The following is a 17,170-nucleotide window of genomic DNA, read 5'->3' on the forward strand; positions in this document are numbered from 1 at the left end:
GAAGGGGCAGGGAGAGGGAGGGGGAAGGGGAGGGGGAGGGGGAGAGGGGATGGGGAGGGAAGAGGGAGAGGGAGGGGGAGTGGAAATGGGAGGGGGAGGGAAAAGAGGGAGAAGGAGAGGAGGGGAGGGGGAGGGGGAGAGAAGGAGGTGATGAACCATCATAAAAAGATTGACAGAGCTATCACCTTGACCAGAATTTCTAGGCATCCAGTATTTAAGTAAGTCAAATGGAAGGCATTGCAGGCAAAATCTATGCTTTAAAAATTCTTCATTTATCTGAGGATTACTTGGGACTTTAACTCTCATCTGCAAGTTATATACAATCAGTAAAAAATAGTAATGTAATTATGCAAGATTCTAAACAATCTACATTAAGTAAGCCTTATCTAAAAGTCAGCTTAATGAGGTTCTCTGCATATCTAAATTACCATATCCTATGCTTTCTTTTCTTTTATTGAATTTAAGACACTGTACATTTGTAATGTGGAGAGCTCAATTGTAGAATAGCTAATTACTTCCTTGAGAAACCATCAGGGTTATTTTTTTTCCTGGTATACTCACTTATCATGTGCATAGATTGACTTATGACTTTGGTTATATACTTAGATATTTGTCTTTAATTAAAATAGCCAACTAGCAGTGCCTTTATTTTTTTTCCTTTATCCCAACTTTCCTGTTATCATCTTCTCTAATGAAAGATATAGAAAAAAAAGATAAGGAACAGAAAAAGAAGGATGGAGTAAAATCAATCAAAATTAAAATGAAATGTGGAGGAAGAAGAAGCAGACAGTAAAGCTGTGGACTGAGAAGAGCAGTGGCAAGAAATAGCAAAAACAGTTCTTTGTATAAACACAGGAAGCAGATCCCTACCTCCTTGGAGTCTGAAGAGAACTATACCACCAACACCAAACTCTTTCTAACTCTTTGATGATGCAGACATTGACCTGTGGCTCTTCATGAATAATATTTTCTGGTTTCATTTATAAATGTAAATATGTAGTTGTAAATACTATGGAAAAAGATCAATGATATATTTCTTAGTGATGAAGTAAATAGATTTAGAATAGAAAGTGGTGGGGATGATGACAGTTATGAAGACTGAACAAAGGAAAGGCAGTAGGCATTGTAGACTGGGCTAAGTAAATGGACAGCAGAGGAGCAAAGCTCTTTATACACTTATGTGATCCATGAGCAAAAGGACAAGAAATGGGGAGAAAAATAAAACAAATCATATGTTCTGTTCCCAAATGTCTTGAACCCACATATCCTTTAGAGGTGATCAAATTTGAAACATCATAAAATGGCAGTTCATACAAAAACCAGGCTTCTTACATTTGGAGCTTCTGAGTAGAAGGGTGTGGGTATCTGTCAGCATTGCTGCTGCTGCTATTGATTGATACCCTGGCAAAGTGTGACATTAATCTTTCTAAAAATGAGAGATTCTTTCAGTTATTTTCAATTAAGCTTGCTTCCATCATGTAATCTAGCCAAGAGATCCAGTTAGCATAAGTCTAGCAAATCTTCCATTCTGTAGCTCTGGGTAGAGGTAAGGCCTGCTAATATATAAAGTTAACATGCTCTAAGAAAGTTTGACACTATGGAGCAGAGTGCTGTGATTCATGGGCACAGGAGAGAGAAAACAGGAAGGGAATTTAAGCCAATTGCAAATTTTTTTGTTCCTGCAAGAGATAGTGTTAAATCACAGATACCTAACTACAATGTTCTTAGTAAGGTTTACTTGGTACAAAGACTATTATCTTGTACATATATAATGAATTAGCTACTAAAATAAGGTAAATCAGAAAGAAAAGAGTGACATTAAGAAAAAAGATAAGAGAGAGAGAGAGAGAGAGAGAGAGAGAGAGAGAGAGAGAGAAGTGGCTCAGTAGTTAAGATAGTCCAAATTCTAATCCAAGCTCCTGATAATTGGCTTCCTACTTCCTGACTCCAGTTCAGGGGACCTAATGCCATCTTCCAGCCTTTGTAGCACTGCACTCACAAATAAACCCACACCCAGACACATATGAATATATAAAAATTTAAGTCTTTCTTCTTCTAAGAAAAAGGAAGAGGAAGTGTGGGAAGGAAGAAGATGATGTTTCTAAATACAGTTTGAAAAGCAGAAAGCAAATGGGATTCGAGAGCAAGCTTCCATTAATCACATTAAATAAAATAATTACTAGCATACTACTATATCTGAAACCCCACAGTTAATTACATTTCTGAACAAGCTCTCAATCATCACCAGAATATTGAAGATACTTATGATACTTACAATATTTCCTAAAGTTTATGAATTGTTAATTCCCACCTAAGGACAATAATGTTTACATACATTAATTAAGACTTGATAGTGCAGCCTCACTTGTGTCTAATTTACTATATCAAGGAAGCTACAAATTAAAACTCTGCTTTTGTTCAAAAGTGTAGACATTTAAATAAGACTAATTTCTAGAGAACCTTATGTTTTATCCAATGTATTTGTTAACAAAATGTGGCTCCTTGAGGGTTGGTAGAACATAGGATCTATAAAGGGGAATTTGGCAAAAGTTGGGTAGACTGGGGATGTGAGAGAGAGGAAATACAGAAGCGAAAGGAAGAAATTAACATTAAGACTGTTTGAAAAGTTATAAAAAACACAGTTACCTAAATTGCATAAATATTTAAATATGTGTTCACACATATATGTTTGAAAATATTTTTAAAATGAAATTATGGTACTTGAGGTGATAATGCTTCCTCCCAGACACATAGAATATCTTAAGAAAAGAACAATAACAACAGCAATAAACAAACAAAATAAAAATTTAAAATACCGTAAAAGGCATGGTAATCTTTTCTTCAAGTTACTGAACAGGGAAGGACACAAGACTCCTCAAACAATGTAGACTATTTCCTACCTTCAGTCACCTCTGAGAACTTGAAAGAAAGACCCTGTTCCTAAGGATGCCACATACTTGAGGATTAAGACATTCAAGTATTAGACTGGATCTGGTCTGGAGGCCTCTTCCCTCAGGACTAGCTCTCATAATATCAGAAGTTGCTATGTAAGCTGCCAAAGGAGAATAGCAACCAATACCTTCACGTGGCTTCAACAACAACAAACTACAGTGATCAGCCTGACAATATATTCCAAAAGCACTAGCATTGCACTTAAATCCCGGGGAATCCAATATATATCAATAGGATGTTGAGCTCACTCAATAGGAAGGAATTAATATCTAGTATTATAAATCTAACTGTGACAGAGAAGATCATTCGTCATTGAGAAGAACATACCACTGTCATGTTTCCAAATTGTTGTAGTTCCTAACCATCTACTATCTGCCTTTCAAATACTTATCCTATTCACACAGATAAGTGTAAAATTATGTTCTCCTTAAAGCAGACATATAATTACAGAAATCCACATCTGGACAAAATTTAGGAACAGTTTGCTGTGTGGTCTCAAATCCAAATTGATACACTGACAACAAACTCCTAGTACACCTAAGCTTTGGAAACAGTTCAGAAGAGGGGGAAGAAAGACTAAAAGTGCCAGAGGAACAGGACCTCATCTGCAAGATACTTTTTATATGTGATAGAGAAACTACACCTTGAAAATATCAACAATATGGTTGCCTAAACAAGGAATGCACAATTTCAATATTAGTGGGGAAGGTTTCAGGAGGCCCTATGCCTAGATAAGAAGTGAAAGGCAATTAATAGCGTTAGAGACAAGAATTACTCCTCTTCAAATAAGCATTCTTATAGCTTACACTGTTCCACGTTGTTAACTTCAAACCACATGTATATTTGAACTACAGAAAATTGAATTAATAGAGGTGTGTGTGTGTATAAATCCATAATAATCGGTCAAGAATTTACAGGGGTTATGGGGGGGGAGTTAGAGTGCCTAGAAGGGGTAGAAATGATTTAAATATAATATTCATGTGTTAAATCACAAACAAAATCCAAAATTTTTTTTAAAAAATGTGACTACAAAGTTTTATTCATAACAGCCTGAGATGAAAACAACCTAGATGTCCCTCAACCAAAGATTGGGTAAAAATAACATGGCATATTTACACATCATAAAAATGAAACCATGAAATTTTCTGGCAATGGATGGAACTGGAAAAAAAATTATCCTTTGTGTGTGTGAGGTAATCCAGACCCTTAAAGAAAAACATGGTGAGTACTCACAAGTGGACATTACCTGTAGAGTAAAGGATAACCAAGGTACAGTCCACAGACACAGAGAGGCTAATTAGCAAGGAATGCTAAAGGGCAGTATAGGGCAGGCACGAGGATCTATTTCGGAAGGACTAAAAGAATAAATTTCACAGGTGGACTTGAGGAAGGCAGAATGGGAATAGGAGGAATTAGTTGGGATGTGGTGGAAAATAGTGGAAGAAACACTGGGATCGGGAGGAAGATTTCAGGGTAAGGTAGAATCTCCAAGGAATGATGACACTAGCAAAGATGGAGTAATGAGAGTGTCAACAACTCCAAAAATTGGCTATCCTTTGTAACCAGGTAAAGCCTCAAGTGGAGAGACTGGAGCTTGAACCCAGCCACAAAACCTCCAACCTGCAATTTATCATGCTTGCAAAATGTTCTAGGACCAGAGCCTAGCATCATCTTCATTTGAGAGTCCAGAGAGACTTCATCTAGCAACGGACAGAAGCAGATGCAGTCCCAAAGAAAAATATTAGGTGGAGCTTGTGATGTCCTATGGAGGAGGGGGCTGACAGATTGGAAGATCCAGAGAGTTAATGACATTACAAGAAAACAGCCAGTCTACAGATCAACTGATCAGAAATCAAGCAGGCTCACAGAGACCAAGGAGCCTGTATGGGTTTGGCCTAGGTCCTCTGCATATATCTTATGGCTAAGTAGTTTTCAGTTCTTGTGAAAATTTTAACAGTGACATCAGGGACTGACTTTGACTTTTGGGTTGCCTCATTCAGCCTTCATGGAATTTGTTATGCTGTACTTAGTTGATGTCCATGGGAATTCTGGTCTTTTATTACTGGATGTGTACGGAAGAGGGGAAGAATCTGTGGGAGAGGAGAGGTGGGTTAGAGAGACTGGTAGAAGGGAGAGAGCGGAAGCTTAAGTCAAGATATACTGTATGAGAGAAGAATAAATGTAAAAAGGAAAATGTCTCCATAAAATAAACTTAGAAAAGTCTTATGTACACTGCATTCTGTATTTTCTATTATAATATATTATTTCTAAACCTCTAAAATATGGGGTGGGGCATATTTTTCAGAAATTAGTTCATGTAAGCAAAAACTAAATGCAAATAAAGTCAATTAACATATGAAAAATGGTAACATTATTGTTGATCTATCAAAAACAAACAGTAATGGGGACCTAGAAGGCTGGAAGTTCTGCGAGGCAGTTTCATAACGCAAAGTAAACAACGAAATTAAACTCTCTAAAATGGTTATTTGCTTCCAGGCATTTATGGAAAAAAAGAATGATTAAATAAGCATACAAACATTTATCTCTAAGAATGTTTGGAAGAACTTAAACATTCCCTTAAAAGAAGTGGAGTAAGAAAGTTCGTCTCACATATAGCACTTAATACAAAGCAGTATGTTAATGTAACTATTTATACTTGTATGTATTTATGTGAAATATTGCTATAAATATCATTATTAAAAGATAGACCTCAAGTACTTATCAAAAATATTTTTGACACAATGAGATTTTGTTTACTTATAGATAAATGTGAAAGAATGTTTTTAATGAAAAAATATAACATTTGTATATATTGCCCTTATACTTTCACTAAATAAAATTAATGTGAGATATAATTAGAGTATAACATGTTTCTCTTTTCATCCTATATTTCATCACATCTAGATTTTCAAAAGATAATCAAAGTTTTTTACTTCAAAAATATAATCAGGGTTAACATAATGAAGCAGTCCTCCTTCCAAATAGAATCTACAGACTAAATACAATCCTCAACAATATTCCAAGATAATTCTTCACACCTTGAAAGGACAATTTTCAGCTTCATATGTACCACAACAATTCCAGGATAGCAAGGACCATTCTGAATAATAAAATAACTGCTGAAAGTATTAATACCCTGATCTCAAATTTTACTACTAAGCTATAGTAATAAAAGCAGTGTGTTGTTGGCATAAGACCCACTATGCTGATGAATGGAATAGAATTGAAAAAGCTTGCACAGTTCACACATTATGACATCCAATTTTTCACAAAGAGCCAAGAAATACATGTTAGATAAAAGATAGCATCTCTTTGCATAAATGGTGCAAGTCAAATTGGAAGGCTGCATGTAGAAGAATGCAAGTAGATCAATATTTATCATCCAACACACAACTCAACTTCAAATAAATCAAGGATCACTACATCACAACATAAGACACATGCACACACACACACACACACACACACACACACACACACATATGTGAGAGATTATTAGAGTATACATGCTTTTCTTTTCATCCTATATTTCATGGCATCTGGATTTTCAAAAGGCAAACAAAATTTTTTACTTTCAAAATATAATCAATTTATTTTACTTCAAAAATACAATATATATATATATATATATATATGCATATGTATATGTCTTATGTTGGGATCCTTGACTTATTTGATGTTGAATTTTATATAGGATGATAAATGTTGATCTATATGTATAATATAGATAAAACACACACACACACACACACACACACATATATATATATACATATATATGTATATATATATATATCCTAGTTAGCAAATAAAATGCATTTAGAGTTATCTGTAAACTGACTAAGCGCAAGAGAAAAAAGTGTGTTTGAGGCTATGAGATATACTGTGCTCATAAACTGAAAACTGACATATAGCTACAGATGGAAACTGGCATTGAGGCATCTCTGGGGCAAGCTGGAGACCCAGGATAGGGGAGGCGCCTGAAAGAAAATGAACTGACTCTAGCTGAGTCTCATAGCAATTGGAGATATGGAGACTGAAGGCAGGAAAAGGGAGGGGCATCAATTCATCCATAAAACCTTCAACCCAAAATTTATCCTGCTTACAAAATATGTAGGGATAAAAATGAAGCAGAGATTGAGGGGATAGCCAAGAAATGACCCAATTTGAGACCTAGCCCATAGGAGAAAGATAACCCCTGACACTATTAATGATACTCTGCTATGCTTGAAGATGGGAGCCTAGCATAACTGGCATCTGAGGGTCTTCATTCAGCCACTGATACAGAGATCCACAGCCAAATATTAGTTGGAGCTCAGGGAGTCTTCTGGAAGAGTGAGTGCTAGGTTTAAGGAAGTCAGAGGGGTCAAGGAGACAAGAATACCTACAGAGCTAACTAACCTGAGACCATAGGGGCTCAGAGAAAGTGAACTTCCAACTAAACAGCATGCATGGTCTGGAACTAGGGCCCCTACACATTTTTAGCAGATGTGCATATTGCCCTTCATGTAGGTTCCCTAACAATTGGAGCAGGGGCTGTCTCTTAATCTATTATCTAACTCTGAATCAATTTCCTCTAGCTTTATCTGGCTCAGTGGGAGAGGATGTCCTTAGTCCTGCTGTAACTTGACAGGCCAGGGAGGATTGGTGGCAACAGGGGTCTTCCCCTCCACTGAGAAAATTTGGGGAGTAATTGGGGAAGGAGGGTTGTGAGAATCAAACAGGGAAGGGGTCTGTGATCAAGATGCAAAATGAATAAATAAATTAATGAAAAAGAAGAAATGTGAATGCAATTATTCTTAATGTTAAAACAAATTAATTTTGTGGGTCCCTTACAATATAGCCTGGATGTCCTTGCTGAAGTTACAGTAAACATAGCTTCATAAAGTTCTATTTTACCTGTTGTCTTTGTAAACTTGCATCCCTCTGTCAGGGATACCGACTTTTGAAAGGCTTATTCCATCTTTGCCTCAGCCTCTGACATTTATGAGACATTTCTCATGTTCCATGCCAGCTTACTTCAGGATTCATCTATTAGAAGAGTTACTGGGACCCTGTACTTCTCACCCCCTCTAGAGGTAATGTGCTCAGTGTTTCCAAATGTGTTTGTATCCTGCTTGCACTGGTGTATGTCGAAACACTCACTTTCTAGCAGTTTATTTTCCTAGGATTAGTGGTAGCTTCGTACTGGGATGCCTCAGTATTTTCTGATTAATTTCCCATTTTTCATCACTGATGGAATAACAGGTCTACATTGAGTATCCAGCTTGGGAGCTGGAGTGGTGTCTGTCTTTCAAACATAAGGAGTTGAGTTCTAGCCATAGCACCCATGTAAAAGCCAGGCATGAGTACAAGTGACAGCTGCAATCTCAGCAGTGGGAAGAAGAAAGGGGAAAGACATCTGAAGGATGCTCGTCAGCTAGCTGCATATATACACATCAGCCTCAGTGAGAAACATGCTGACTCAAAGAGAAATATGGAGGAAAAGTGAGGAAGACTTCTGACATCCCCCTCATAAACTCGTACAACACACAAAATAAAATATAAGGAGTACTCATTGCTTAGAATATCCAAAGAGTGTCCTGATGCTTAGGTCAACTCAAAACTGACACAATAGATCTTTATAAAACACATTTCACTCAATTCAATAGAGAAATTTTAAATTGGATAATATTATGGAAAGCATTATCACCTGCCCATTACTCTTCCAGGAATGCTTAAGGAATGATGTAAGCCAGACAAGCTGTGCACAGGATGTGGGTTCCCATGTGTCATTTAGATATGTATTCAGTGAAAGTATTGGAATTCATCAGCATCACTGCGCATCATACATCCTCAGTATTAGAGTTTCCTGGAAGATCGCTAGAAATGCATACTTGCCAGCAAATCCTCAGCCATAAATCATGGTGGCCTACAACAAACCCTCTGGGAAAACAGTACTGCTGGATCCTATCCATGTACAAACAACAAAAGAGCTGTTTGTTTCTCCTAAATTTCTTGGAATGTAAGTTTTTCTTCCTCATTCAATTTACTATGTCTATTAACTAGGAAATCATTTACAACTCAGTTTGCACCAATAACAAAACACAATCATCAAATTGTCAGATGGGTGACATCGGAGCTCTTTCTAACAATTCAGATTAAGTTCTCCATAAGAAGGATTTATTACCTTTCAATTAAACAAACAATGCATGCAGCTCCCACAGCTATCCATTAAGTCATGCTCAGTTCAGAAAGGATCTTTTTGGACTATCTGATAGGTGAAACCTCGGGTGTTTAAACAGGGAGTGTCTACTTGAAAGGTGAGGACTGTGAGGTATCAACAATTCCTAATGTCCCAGTGAGTAACTTATGGCAGTTATCTCATCCCATAAAAATACTGATTTCATTTAGATGCCATTAAACTTTTTAACCATATGAAAAATATCCTAGTTTTTTTTAACCTTTGTTTCAAACCATCTTTCTATCTCATCATAGTCTAACAGTGTTTCTCAAATGGAAGAAAGGAATAGGCTAGAGCCATTGTGATGATAGTTATCCTTATAAGTTCATAAAAATACACCATAAATGAATATTGTAGAACCCAGAACCACATATCTGAATCTGTGCATCCTTCCAGAAGTTTCTATTCCTGATGTCAGTTGTGTCCATTCACTTAAAAAATTTACTTATATATCCAGGTCAAGCTCTCTTAAATTTACTCCCCAGGAAATACATCCCAACAACATTCATTTCTCTCCACCTACCTGAAGGATTTCTTGATATCTTCTGCTTTGATTGTCTTGAGAATATCTTGGTATAACTGTGGGTTATTTGTTCCTGATGGCGAGGCATCAGAAGGACAATTCATGTGTGCATAATAACCTATTATAATTCCAAAAATAAACAGAGCGGTAGCTATGCACAGTATTTTTAACAGGTAGCAAAAGTTGCAGTGGTAGTTCTTTGGTGCAGATCTTGGATAGTGGGTCACACAGTCAGACTCTTCTTGAAGTCTCTGGAATCTTCCTTTGGGTGATGTTGCTGGTTGAATAGAATCAAGATGGAGATCTAAAGTCTCAGAGTGACCCAAGTTCTGATGCTCAGCATTATCTGGTTGAAACTGGTCAAAGCCTGGCTCTTCTAGTTCCTTCTCCATATCCCACTCTAAATCAAGGGCAGTAGCTTGAAGGTCATCATTGTCTAAGTACTGTGAATGTCCTGAGGTTCGTACATCTGCCTTGACTTTCTGATAAGCCATCTTTTTACCTATGGAATTAAAAGGAAATGAAAATTTTGCTTTATTAAATAATTAGTTTTTTTTAATTGAAAGTAAAAACAATATAAAAAACAAGAAAGCCTGTTTGGGTATACAAAACTTTTAATGCTTAGTGCCTGGACAGATTGCTCAGGCATGTATAACTCAAACACAAGTGTGTAGGTTCAAACTCCAGTACTTAGGCTAGAGGGCTGAATGTGATGATACAAGCTCCTGTCATCCTAGCACTGGGGACTTGGGAAGACAGAATTCCTGGGGCTGTTGGAGTGGTATCTTAGATAAATATTCATGCTCTTCCACCCTGTCTCACTGTGAAGAGTAATTGATAATGCCAGACACTGACCTCTGGCCCTCACATGCATGTGCACATGTGTGCATGTCCAGCTCCCACATTCACATAACACACACATACATACACACTCACACAAAGTGGAAACTTCTAGTTTTGTTCTTTGGAAAACCAGTTATGTCAAGTGATATTTTGCTTGGGCACACAGGTGAAAGAATGTTTTGATATGTCAGACACTTGAAAGGAAGCTTGACGGAGTATAAATGTAACCCCACAGACAGTAGGAGCAGTAAGCATTTGATTTGCTCTGCCTCACTATTCTTCATTAAGGACACACATGTATTGGGTTGCCTTCCATAGCATTGTTGAGCTCCACTAGTGGTGATGCCAGAGAGATACTCGCCAAATAACAGTTCCTGAGGTTCCTGCAACAGTTGTCCCTTCTGCGGTCTCACCTCAGGCTGGTTGGCAAGCCTTGTGATTTCTTCTGGATTGATCTATAGCTGCTGGTTCTTGTGTGGTGTCTACATGCCTAGTGGATTGGACTGAAGCTGAGGTTCATGTGGGGAATCTGCCTGCCTACAGGACTGGTCAGCAGCTGCTGAGTTATATTTGGTATTTGCTATGGGACTGAACTGCTGCCAAGGAAGATCGAGCTCACCTGGAAAGAACTATTGTTGCTGAACAGGTCCACTTGCCCCACATCCTAATAACTTTTCTCTTCCACTACCTCTGTTGGGTGGTGGGCTAGAGGAGAGGTTGAAACCTTATTAATTATACTTTGCTGTTATATAAACAATAAATGTTGAAAATATGGAGTAGAAAGCCTATAGGAAAAGTATTAAAAACTATACACACAAACACAGACACACCTATACACACACACACAGACACACACACACACACAGAGAGCTAATCTTGGCAGTCATAGAGAGTAACAGGAGTACACAAATATCCATAATGTAAAACAATGAAGCCAATTTTTACCATGTTTAGAAACAACATTAAACAATTTACAGACAGATGCAGTGAAGCAATGACTTGATTTCTTAAGAGTAGAATTGTATAAAAGACCTTCAGGTGGTTATGTACACTTCAGCTGCTTCTGAAAACAAACCTAAGATTAGAAGTGGCAAAATAGATAAAGCAGTATAAGGTTTATAGAACGGTAAAAAGTAAAAGATAGTGTACCTAAATAATCATGGGTAAAAAAAAAATTACTGAAAATTGTAAGCTATCAAACAGGATAAAGGTATTCACAGGTCCTATGACATGAACTAGCACACAGATCAGTGAACTTTATGTAAAAATCCAGAATGCCGTGTATCCAAAGTTTTCACCACCTTGAGAGGACTTCATTTCATAACCTTGTGAGTGGCAGATGAAAGTTTTTCTCTTCTACTGTTTTGGATGACCATACATTATGTCCTACAGTGAGGTTATTAGGATAACATGTCTAATTAACAGTAAATGGTCTCAGTTCTGTTAGCCACTATAGTGTTATTGTTGAAGATTCATAACGTTTACATTGTTTACACTTGCACGTTTTGTACACTAGATGTCATCTTAGCTGGATATTTAGCTCCTTCACCATGATTTATGACATTTCCATATCTCCAACATACAGTAGGAGAAGTAAAACACAAAGCTTAACTGATAATTTATAAGTTAATTCTTAATGATAGTCACTAACAAATCAACAATAACAAAGAAGATAAAAACCAGGGCTACATGAGAGAAGGTAGCATTAGTCACAGAATACTGACCTTTCACAGGTTGGTGAACAGAGACCCAAATAATAAAAATGCTCTGAATTTTTAGAAATATTACACATAACTTAATATTCAATCATACACAATAAAATATAATTCTAAAAATCTCATTTGGTACTTTATCAAATAAGATTGATTCTTATCAAAAACTGACCCTAAACCAAGTATGTCATTTATATTTGTCGTCAGGAGAGGCAACAAAAGTGAAGATGAATGGGTCCCTTTTCCCACATAGGACAAGACAATCAATCATAGGAGAAAAATGTGTATACAAAACACACAGGAACAATAAAATGTGCTGAGTTGTCTATGGAGAAATGTTTTTAAGATTTCTTCTTATTATTTAATATTTGTCTTAATTTGTTGAGAATTTCCAGTAATGTATTTTGATCATATTCATTTGCCTACCTTGATATTTTATAAATCTACCCTACATTCTTACTCACCCAGCTTCATGATTTTCATGTTCTTTCAGCTTCTTTGTCTGTTTGTTCCCACAATTACTCGGGTGAAGAGCATGCTACTACAAAAGGAGGGGTCATAACATCTTAAAGAAACCTGGCTCACAATTATATTTAAGAGTCCTCAGTTAGGGATGCTCGCCTTCCCAGATCAAATGCTGAGATTTTGTTTCTCTTGAACTTCTATAGATATTGTGCATGCTGAGTGACCATATATGCAACAGACCATTGTGTCCATAAAATAGCTTTAATGCCGTCAGACACAGCCTATGGCTTTTACAGTTTTTATGTTCCTTCTTCCTCTATGATGTGCATACCTTGAGGGAAGAAAGTATGTTTCAAGGAATCAATTAGGGCTGAATATTTCACCATCTTTTATTCTCTTCATTTTGGCAAGTTGTCTCTATCAATTATCTTCTTGCAATAAGAAGCTTCTCAGATGAGTGCTGAGAGATGCACTAATATCTGTATGTAATGATAAGTCAGTAAACTCATTTTACTATGATATTAATTTAGTAGAATGATAGTAGAGGATTCTCCCATAGGACTTATGACCCACCTAGTCACATGCTCTTAGCTACAGTTATGTTCCCAGTTAGAGGTTCCATTGAGGTAACTCAGATCCAAAAAGACAAAATTCACTTGTTTATTTTTTCTTTCTCATATGTGGAAGATAGTTTTGAATATTTAGATGTGTGTGATTCTTGTGGAATACCCATTGTATTCAGGAAACATGTGAGAGACCAGAAGGGGAGGGCTTTCAGGGATGGGGAGATACAATGTGATGGTATAAAAGGGAAAGAGGAGAGAGTATTGGAGCTGGAAGGGTTAGATGAGGTGGAGGTGAAGAAAATATTCAGGATGTGGTAATGAGCACTAAAGACACTTTGAAAAAGGTTATATGGGAATTTACTTTTGTAAAAGCTTACACACACACACACTCACACACACACACACACCCCAAATTTAAATGAAGTTAATCTATAACAAAATGATTATAGCGTAGTATAGCAATTAACAAACTAGACACCAGATGTTGGCAAATATCAACCCCCGTGTTAGAAAATGATAATTTCTTCTTACGTTCTTAGCCAGCAAGGTCCCCAGAAAACCAGATATTCTAGGTTATATACATTATCCTTGGTTACTTCTACAACTGGACAGTAAGCCATTATTGAAAAATATACCACATATTTGCGTCACAGAACAATGAATAAAATTATTTAAGAATGTATATGCTTAGGGTGGGAGTAATGGCTCAGAATTTAAGAGCATTTGCTGCTTTTATAGAGGACCCAAGTTTAATTCCAAGAGCCCACATTGTGGATAACTCCCATTTCAGTGGATCTGACCAGTTCCCTTTGTAGTTTTATCAAAAGGTGAGAAATATGAAGCAGACACCATATTTCAAAGACTTAAACACCATGAATACAGGTTTTTTTTCTTTTTGCAAGTCTTATAATGATATGCTAGCCAAGGATGATCACATGCCACAGATACTGAGACAAAGCTAAGAGAGCACCAAGAAATGGTTAAAAATTCTCTGCAAGCCAGGCCTCCCGTCTCTGGGGGGAGCATGGAAATAGCCTGAACGTGAGCTTATCTATTACAACCCAGGGCTCCAGTCTACGAGTTGAGCATGGGAACAGTCTGAACTAAGACTTATCTACTGTTTGTAGATTAGACTTAAAGAATTAGAAGCAATATTTCTATATTTAGAGGCAAAAAATATAAATGTAAAATGTTGAAGATAAAAAATGAATTATACATTGTAGCATAAATATACAATTCTCTCAGATATTATGAATAATGGGAGACCATAAAATAACCATACATATATAGTATAGTTTGAGCTGTAAATTTACTTAATTTACATATAGTCCACACTATGGTGTGACTAGGAAATGTCCCCATAGACATAGACAGCTGGAGGTCGCAATGTTGTGGAACTTTCTAACATTTGTGGCTAGTTGTAGAGATGTGGACATGTTGTTTGAAGATTATAGTCTTGCCTAACTTCTTCTGCTGTCATTTTTTTCTCCTGATCCACAGAGATGTCAAACGTCATACAGCATACTCTCCTTCCACAGAGCTCCTAGCTGGAAAGACTTCTCCATTTTGATGGATTAGATGTCCTTGAACAATGAACTAAAATGAATCATTCTCCTTTTAAGTTGTTTCTTGTCAGCTATTTGATCACAGTGATGACAGAAGAAACTAATAAAGTCTATATATCAAAATAAAACTCTGATATACTGACCATCATCATGCAGTTATTGTTTGGTAGGTGTTAAAACATCGGCAGTAGTTCCAAGTACTATTTTTTTCACTCACTCCTTAACTCCTTACTCTATTGTAATTTAATTTTCCTAAACCATTAAGAAAAAGTTGTATATTTGCATAAAATTGGTTGGTTTTGTTTGTTTTCTTTTTTTTTCACCTAAAAAGCTATGTGCTTGTTTTCCATTTTTGTAACTCAGAATAAGCAGATAATGACATATCAGGTTTGAGGCAATTTTTCAGACATCTTAAGTGATGTTTGATTACAAAATACAAGCAGACACCAAACAATTCTTCATGTAAGTGAAATATTTAAGAGAAAATATAATGTAGTCTGAAAATTGCAAAGATAGCTGAATGAATGAAGGATTCACACTGCCATACCATTGTGTGAACCAGAATCCAAAACTGAATTCCTCATTCAGACAGTGTAAGGTCAGTTTTGGGAACTAATCCTTCTCAATGACCTGAGTTTTCATATAAAATATGACTAGAAATTAGGTGATAAACTTATGACTAATACTCCACAGGCAAATTTATTTTATCATACCCTATACCAAAGGAATTAATTTTTTTATTTACAACATCACTTAATTAACACATCTTGTTATGGCATGAGATCTACCATGTTAATTGTCGTGATCAGCTTTGCTGACTCTCCTTCCTTCTTTCCCCTAACTGCTGACTTCCATTCTCACTTTCTCCCTTCCAGCCTGATCTCATATGTGGTCCTTGCCCTCCTCACCCTTCCATGCCTGCTCTCAAAGGCTATGTTCTCTGTAAAGAGTTACCTGCTTCAGAGGAACAATTTATTTGAAAGATATCATATACTGTGATCTATTTAGGCCCTCATGCCTATCCTCCTCACCTCTCTCTGTTTACCCTTCCATGATGTCTTTAAATATTTAGCTCATATACAATTGATGAATTTGGCCAGTTGTTCTCAATAAAGTTATCTTGATTTGTCTCACATCTTACTGAATAGGAATCACTCTGTGTTCTTTCTTTCCATCTCTCTCTTCAAGTTTTTAGTATTGAATGCAAAACATGGCTTCTCTCAATGAAGTCTTGGCACATGAGAGCTATGTCAGAATTGTGAGAACTCTAATTCTGACCTCTAATATAAACATTCAAAGTCATCTCTCTATGAATCATTTAAAAGCGAACTGCAAGGATGAGAGCGAGTTTTCATCTCCAGCCTGACAATAGGCATTCCATCACACGCACATCAGCAATTTAATGCTTTTCAAGCATCAGGCAGAGCCATCAATTAGGGTGTAATGCAGATACAGATATTAACTTCTCACCATGATGGATCTCTGCCTGACATCCTCACTACCACTTTTAGACTCATTACACACTAATAATTTTTAAGTGAAATCTATCTTCTGTAGGGGGAACACTACCTGGGTCCAGTAATGGAGCAGTCATTCACCACATAAACATCAGAAACACTTCTAGAAAATTTTAAGGGAATGAGCCCATGATAACATATACAATGAAAGGCCTTAATCCTTTCTCTTAAAATATTTTTATATAACACAAACACATATGTAAATATCTGTAAATAAATAACCATTGTATATATATGGTATATATGAATATAGTATATGACAAATATCTATATAGAATACAAATATATACCAAAAATATAAAAAAATATACCCACATATATTAAATTACTAGTTCAATTTAAAATTTTTATTTTCTTATATCAAGTATTGCAGGTTTATTATAAAATTTAAAATCTGTGCATTTTCTCTAGTATTTTATTTTCACTTGACACATATTCAATGAACCAAATTAAAAAAATTGCATTATAAATTACAAAAAACTAAACTTTTTGAAATATGTCCTTTTTTGAGGAATCATAAATACTTTTACCTTGAAAGTTCTCTGCAAAATAATATAGCTGTGGTCAGACACACAAGGGAATGACACAGCTTATTTTCTTTAAATGATACTTTTGAATTTCAACGTGAAGTGGAAATTTTATATTCTAAAGACCAACTATAGATATTTGTTATACATGATACTATAATTGCTACTTAAACTACATTTATATTATTCAAGCATGTGATCTGCATAAAGTGTCATATTACTTTGGTGAGTAAAAATAATACAAAACCAGAAGACTTAAAATATCACTCCAAATGCC

General features: G+C 36.2%; 1 protein-coding gene across 1 annotated transcript in view; it reads right to left on the minus strand.

Moving 5' to 3' along the window:
* Naaladl2 (N-acetylated alpha-linked acidic dipeptidase like 2) overlaps positions 1-10,572 on the minus strand; it is a 610,065-nt gene extending 599,493 nt beyond the window's left edge. Inside the window, exons 1-2 of the mRNA XM_028761198.1 lie at positions 10,554-10,572; positions 9,699-10,230 (exon numbers count right to left, since the gene is read on the minus strand). Coding sequence (XP_028617031.1) covers positions 9,699-10,230; positions 10,554-10,572 — 551 coding nt within the window. The remainder of the gene's footprint in view (positions 1-9,698; positions 10,231-10,553) is intronic.
* Positions 10,573-17,170: the final 6,598 nt, after the last annotated feature.

The sequence above is a fragment of the Grammomys surdaster genome, unplaced genomic scaffold (genome assembly GCF_004785775.1).
Source record: "Grammomys surdaster isolate TR1022 unplaced genomic scaffold, NIH_TR_1.0 62, whole genome shotgun sequence".
Classification (NCBI taxonomy): Eukaryota; Metazoa; Chordata; class Mammalia; order Rodentia; family Muridae; genus Grammomys; species Grammomys surdaster.